Source organism: Lipotes vexillifer, unplaced genomic scaffold, assembly GCF_000442215.2.
Source record: "Lipotes vexillifer unplaced genomic scaffold, Lipotes_vexillifer_v1.1 scaffold628, whole genome shotgun sequence".
Taxonomy (NCBI): Eukaryota; Metazoa; Chordata; class Mammalia; order Artiodactyla; family Lipotidae; genus Lipotes; species Lipotes vexillifer.
Window position 1 is genome coordinate 769,067 of NW_006779395.1, and position 7,495 is coordinate 776,561.

The following is a 7,495-nucleotide window of genomic DNA, read 5'->3' on the forward strand; positions in this document are numbered from 1 at the left end:
AACTAAAAAATCCAAAGAAGCCCACTCAGAAGAAGTGAAAGCCAAGATTGGTGTGGCTGAAATTAAGATTAAAAAACAAACAAACAAACAAACAAACAATTTTATAAATAGGTTTTCTTTACTCAAATATCTACAACTCAAACACTTTTCTATTTTGCTAATCATTGGGCCTTGATCATTAGGTATAATCCAGAACTATCTAATTTGCTCACATGGACACCATGAAAAATAGCTAAGGCAGAAATAAGAGAGACCGTCCTACCTCCCACCAGTCTTAAAGATTAGATCTGCATTAGGCGCTCCCTTTGGATGTTGGTAACGAGGCCGCCGCTCCCGATTGGTGTTTGCTGGAGCCGGGCGCTGGGCAAGAGACTGCAGCATTTCTGGAATTAGGAGCAAAACAGAAAAGGCATTTAACATTGGTAAATGTACTCCCAAGAAGCAAATAAAACCCTACGGAGATCAAGTTTATTAGTCCTGTCAGGTAGCTGACTAAAGAAAAATAACCATTATATGGACTAAAATGATTAATAAGTACAAGAAGAGCAATCAAGAGAGGAGACATGCTCTTGAGTATCATTTAACATCCAACACTCCCTTTACAGTCAACGTGGCCACGACGTTAAGCGTCCTGAGGCAGTGAAACAGCGTAAGAAGCAGTTTAGTACAACAGCTATCGGCATGGCGTTTGGAGCCAGATAAATTAGCTCAAATCCCAGCTCTGCCACATACTAGCTATGCAACTTTTGGTTCAGTTTCCCTAAATGTAAAATGGGAATAATAATAAGCACTTATCTCATAGAATTGTTGTGAGGATTAAGTAATTTGATAAAGTACATAAGTGTCCGGCCATAGTAAGCACTTACACTGAGTGTTACCTACCATTATTTATTATTAAGAACATTGGGTATCAACTGAACTGGAAGAGAAGATTCTAGAAGTGGGATTTAAAGATAGAAACCTGGGACTTCCCTGGTGGTCCAGTGGTTAAGACTCCACGCTTCCACTGTAGGAGGCACGGGTTTGATCCCTGGTCAGGGAACTAAGACCCCACATGCCACGAAGCGTGGCCAAAAAAAAAAAAATTAATTAACAACAAAAAAAGATAGAAAACCAACTATTTATTTATACAACAATCTCTTGCACAAAAAGCAGTCAGTGAGTATAGCACTATACAGACAGTCATGTTATGGCTCTAAAATCTGGATGCCAGGGGAATGACAAAAGGCTGACTTATCAAGTGTCAGTGGACTCTATATGTAAAGTTCCAGTTAATCCAAGTGTGCTGGGTATGTCTGCATAAAACTGGAATCCTAACTTGATGCCCGCAAATCTGAAGGAATAGAGGGTCCTTGAGACCAGGATTCTCAAGTAGACAAAAGAAATGACATTTGTTGAATAATAATTTGCTCACAGTTGACTGGCAGCATGAGGCAATTAAAACTTGGTATTATATCACTTGCAAACATAGCTCCAACAGTATAGAACCTAACTGAATTATGGGGGAAGCAAAATATGACGAAAATTACATTAGTGTTACTTTACAAAATAAGTGAGAGAAAAATGAAGACAGAATGGAATATAAAAAACAATCAACTTCTCAGGCTAAATATATACAAACATGACATGAAAAGGTGCAGAATAAAAGCTTTGATGTTCTGTACTTTAAAAGCCCAAATTTCCACTTCCATCCTGAAAAAGGTTTGATACCTTGATAATCTTCTTGTTCTTGCCGTTCATTGATATCTAGTGTGAGCTTTTTCATTCTCATCCTCTCTTCCTGTTCTGCCTGTTGCTGGTTCCAATGATTTGCAGCAAGTTGGGAAGACATGGGTACATTAAGGATCTTAAACTGAGAAAAAAAAATAATAAAGAAATCACAAATGGCTTGAGAAAATCAAAGAAAAAAAAGATTTCAAATAAATTAGTAAGTAGAATTAAATGAGTTTAGAAAAATAATAATCTTTCCTTCCTTAATAAGTCAATAAAGACAGCATCATCTAAGAACATAAACAGACAACAGTGTTACTCTACTAGAGACAAACCCATTAGGGCTGGATGGGAAGTGGAAGGCCATCAAGTTCAACCTCCATCAAGTTCAACCTTTTCTGCACCCTGTTTGGGAGCACACATCTAAGCAACAGGGGATCATTTTCCGCTGTACAGACCCTATTACATATGGCTAACTATCAGAAAGGGTTTTATACAGAAAGCTGTAATCTGCACCCTTTTCATTTCTACCCTCTGGAATCAGTTCTGCCCTCCTGAACTATACAGTTTAGTCCGCCTTCAGGCTTAACAGACCTTCATATTCCAAAGATAACTGTGACACTGGAAAAGAGAAAGAGTTAATCAACTGACTGATGAGATCTATTTCTCTATTATGGGGGAGAGTTCTTATCTACGGAATGGTTTGTTTTTAGCAGGATGTCCCTGTTTCAGGACTGTTAACAAGGATTAAACTATAATAAATATATTGTGCATTTGTTTAAAACAATCAAAAAGTTCTTTAAAACATTACATAATGGCACTATTACATTAAAACTTTTGCTTTAATGATCAAAACATTTTATTTCATTATTCTAATTCACAGACATTTAGATATAGAAAGAAACTATCAACAGTATTATCCTTTCTTTTCAACTACTTACTTCATTGGTGCAAATTTTTCTTTTCCTACTGACTACAGAAGAAAGTTATTTCTGGGCACAAATCTGGTGCACAAAGAGATCTTTCACTTAAAAACTAAAGATTCCTATAACGCTACACATTTCACATTTCTAAAAAAACTATTGCACCAGAAGGGCCAACACCCAAAAGTCAAATAAAGAAATAAAAATCAGAACAAAATATACTTTCTTCTTCAGACCACAAAATAACAGTGATGTTTCTTCAAATAATGTCCCTAAAACTGAACATTTTCCAAAATTCCAAATAATGTTTATGAGTTGAAAATTTACTTAATAACCAAGTACTCTGAGCTCTCATTTCATATTTGCTAACATTTTAAAAATAAAGTTCAATAAAAATGTTTCCTTAAACAAAATTTCACATTTTAAGAAATAAGGACTTCACTCCTCATTCTGAAGCTATATAGGTTACACACTATATAATCTATCCACTTTGAACCAAAAATATTTCTTCTAAAACACAGACATATGGTCCTATGTTGACCCATACAATTTAGAATTCAGGACAGCTGAAATGAATTTACTTTCCAAAGCTCCAAAGTTTCTGAAGGTAGGTTTTAATTTTATGCCTACATGTTCTGAAAAGATCAAATGGGGTGTGCAAATTCACAGGTATACTGAATTTTCATGTGTGCCTCAGAAAAGGGAGGGACGAATGAAGAAAACTGATTATTTACTGTTGTGTAATTTGATCTTCACAGAAAGATATTCCTAAGGCTCCTTTTAAATAAGAAAAATCAAGGCTCAAGAAGTGTGCCAATGTAGTACAAATGTTCAGGAGCTGTACGGGAATAGGAACCAAGGCCTACCGAACTGATGTTGCCATGTACTGCCCTTCACAATTTAAAAAAAAAAAACAAACTTCCTTTTTGTGCCAAGAAATCTGGTGATGAGGGGAGAGCGAGGGAGTGGAAAGGGGAAGCGGAGAGGTTTTAAAGAAAAAGAAAATGAATCAGACCTAAAATGTGATGACTGAAACAGAAAAGTCTACTCAGAGTACTAAGTCATTCCTAGAAAAGAAAAGCAAAGCAAAAACTCTGGGCTTTGAGAATCCTGGTAACCATGGTGAACTAGCAGTTCCAAGTGCTAAGAAGAGCAATTTTACAAAGATCTCACTCCAACAGCAAGTTTAGGGTCTTGATCAAAAACAAACCCTTATTTTTCTAGGGGCTGGGTGGAGGATGAGGGAAAGGGGAAATGTGAGGGATCATCTCTGTCCTGAGGGTGAGAAAGGGTGGGAAATTTCCTAAAAACTTGATAACCCTAGAACCTGCGACGGAGAAAAGTCCTATTGGCTAGAAAGGAATTAGGAAGACAGTGTCTGAAAAAGATACAGCAGTGCTTGGAATCGAAGTCAAAGTTAACTATTTAAACATGACTCATGATGGAAACCCTGTTCCCAGCCCTCCATTCCGTGATCCTAACTGGTATTCAGTTTTCATATTTCAAGATTTATTTGCACTATAGCAAAATATTGGTATACTGTACAACTTTGATCTTTTGAATAGCAAGAAATTACCTGACCAAAGAAGAGATAAAAAATTAAGGTAGGCATCATCTCCTGGAGGCTGTGCTGGGAGGGAGGAAACAGAACATCCCTGCCCTCACAGAGAACACCTCATTCCAGGTCTTCTCCGGTCACCCCCACAGCAGCTGTCTCCCTCTCATCGCCTCCTCCCCACCCGGTCTCTTCTATCCTCTTATCTTGCTTTATCTTCCAACACAGCACTGTCTCCAACCTGACATTACTTCTTTATTGTTGCCTCTCAATACTAGAATGAAAGCTCCCAAGAGAGGAGGGACTTGGTTGACTCCTGCATTTCTGCACATGGAACAGTACCTGGTATGTGGCAAGTCAACAATAAGTATCTGTTAAATGACTATTTAAATGAATGGGGGAGCCAGGTGCTGAACTTGTCTGTGATAAGCTGTGGTAGCCACTGTATTTCATAGACACTTCCATTAATTATAAGATGCACCATTATTTTACATACCACTAAAACAGAAAAAAATGCTGTCAATTATCCCAAGAGTCCACCAACTCTAAGAGGTGGCTTGCCTTCAGAAATATTAAAGTGTGGAATTTTTTTTTACAGAACTGGTAATATATGATGTATCCTAGAGTTGTGTCTGAGAGCCAGGCTCTATTTTCTTCAGGGCACTTTTCACTATCTGCAAATATATTATGCTGTCTCTCTCCCTCATCTGGGTTGTGCATTCATGAGGCCAGGGGCTGCATCTTGTTCACCACTGTAGCCTCACACTTAGGATGGTATTTGGCACATAGTAGACAATTAATATTTGATGAGTGAATGTATGAATCAAAGTGATAGCTTAGTAGTCGGGGAAATGATTTTGAGGGCCATCTGTGAGATAAGGGAAAGAAGGAAGAGGTAATTTAAGGAGAATGGAAGAGAAGGATTAGGGGTCAGAAAACAATGATTTTTGGTTTTTTCCCAAGAGAAATCTTGGCAAGTGAGCATTTTCTTGAGATTATCTGCCCTCACCCTCCTTTCCTTTCCCACCCTGAGCTTACACATGAAACCCTTCTACTGAAAGTCAAGGTATTTATATCTTCTAACAAATACATATGATTTAAATTTTATTTTAATTTATTTATCTGGCTGCATCGGGTCTTCGTTGCGGCACGCAGGATCTTCGTTGAGGCATGCAGGATCTTTTGTTGTGACACACAGGCTTCTCTCTAGTCATGGCATATGGATTTTTTCTCTTCTCTAGTTGTGGCGCACAGGCTCCAGGGCTCGTGGGCTCTGTAGTTGTGGCGTGCGGGCTCCAGAGCACATGGGCTCTGTAGTTTGCAGCACGCAGGCTCTCTAGTTGAGGTGCTCGGGCTTAGTTGCTCCGCAGCATGTGGGATCTTAGTTCCCTGACCAGGGATCGAACACGCGTCCCCTGCACTGCAAGGCAGATTCTTTACCTCTGGACCACCAGGGAAGTCCCTATCACTGAATACTTTAAAAGTTTCCAGTCTTTCCCCTTGTAAGCAAAAGATAATTTAGAACCTATAAAACAAAGTTACTGCTTACACTTGATAACTAACAACCAACTGTGAATACAGGACGGACAGATTCTTACCTGCTGTTTATTGCCTTTTCTGGTTAACATGACAAACGGCATCGTATCTGCAGACTCTGTTTCTCCCTCCCCACCACCGAGTGGGGGCCCTTTCCTCAGCTGGCTTTTGAGATGCAAGGGAATGGCAACATCAAGTTGGTGCACTTTAACAGATTCGCCACTTCGTTGCTTAAAGACAGAAATGAAAAAATGTAAATGACCCAATACATTGCAAACAATTCCTTCAGTGCTATATTTCTTAGAGCAAACACTAGAGCCAAGTCATCTTTCTGAAACCACAGAGTCATCCCCCACCTCCAAACCCTTACACACGCCTTGGAAGAACCATATGATTTGGCTCCTACTGATGGCTCCAGCCTCTCCCAAGCTCAAACAAACAATGCTGTAGGTTCTACCGTTTCCCTGTTCCTTGAGTGCACTTGTCCTCTCATTCACACTCACAGCACACATCTTCCTTTGTAGTTATCATAGGCCATAACTGCCTGCTTATCCATGAGACGTCCCACCTGACTGATGGGGCTCATCACTGAACCCTTTCCCTGGCATTCTGTGGTGGTGCTTTACACACAGCAGGTGCCCAATTAATATTTAAGAGTGAATGGAATCAATTAATGTTCAGATTAACTTCTTGCTTATTAATATCAATTATTTTTAGCATTCACACTGGATTTATCAATCAATTATTTAAACAAACTTTCATCAATGACCTACATGTTAGGCTTGGAGATACTAATATTACAAAGATAGTCTCTACCCTCAAAGAGCTCATAAACTTGTTAAGTAAGAGAGAGAAATAAATTAATTACGATTCATCTGGGTTGTGTATAACATGTGTTGGGGATGGAGTGACCACACAGGCCTAGCTGAGAGTGGGTAGGTGCTGAGATTTCACAAAAGGTTGAACAAAAATGGGACATTTGAGAACATTAAGACTTCACATGACTTCTTCCAAGCAGATGGTAAAGGAGCAGTTTGGGGGATATGGAGGGAATTTAGGCAGGGGAAGAATAGGTGCAAAAGCAAGGATGTGAAACAGCAGGTGCATTTAGGGAACTGCAAATAATTTTCTGAGTCTGATGAATGGAGCACGAATGAGAAAAGAGCGGAACATGACTCTTCAAAGCTAAGAAGGTAATACCGAAAGGCCGTGAAGGTGTTAAAACTGCTTAACTGCTATTTAAATAGTCTTTTGATATAGGTGCCATATATGCAAGAGACTTGCAAATCAAGCAAAATGGTAATAAAGGTATAAGGTTTTATTGTTTTGTTTTTTTGCGTACGTGGGCCTCTCACTGTCGCGGCCTCTCCCGTTGCAGAGTACAGGCTCTGGACGCACAGGCTCAGCGGCCACGGCTCATGGGCCTAGCCGCTCCGCGGCATGTGGGATCTTCCCAGAGCGGGGCACGAACCTGTGTCCCCTGAATCGGCAGGTGGACTCTCAACCACTGCGCCATCAGGGAAGCCCGGTTTTATTGTTTTGATTTCTAAGTTCCAATTTCTTAGAATTTGCTTAAAGTTCTCCCAGTTTCATAAGATTTATCAAGACTTTTTATCAATACTTAAAATTTGAAAGAATCATGTTAGATCAATCTTGATTTGTAAATTATCTTTCTTTCCTGATTACAAAATTAACATGCTCTGGGCTTCCCTGGTGGCGCAGTGGTTGAGAGTCCGCCTGCCGATGCAGGGGACACGGGTTCGTGCCCCGG

General features: G+C 39.6%; 1 protein-coding gene across 1 annotated transcript in view; it reads right to left on the reverse strand.

Moving 5' to 3' along the window:
- Positions 1 to 258: 258 nt before the first annotated feature.
- The window catches only part of UPF2 (UPF2 regulator of nonsense mediated mRNA decay), a 99,108-nt gene continuing 91,871 nt past the window's right edge, over positions 259 to 7,495 (reverse strand). Inside the window, exons 19-21 of the mRNA XM_007452589.1 lie at positions 5,787 to 5,954; positions 1,711 to 1,852; positions 259 to 383 (exon numbers count right to left, since the gene is read on the reverse strand). Of these exons, the coding sequence (XP_007452651.1) occupies positions 259 to 383; positions 1,711 to 1,852; positions 5,787 to 5,954 (435 nt within the window). The remainder of the gene's footprint in view (positions 384 to 1,710; positions 1,853 to 5,786; positions 5,955 to 7,495) is intronic.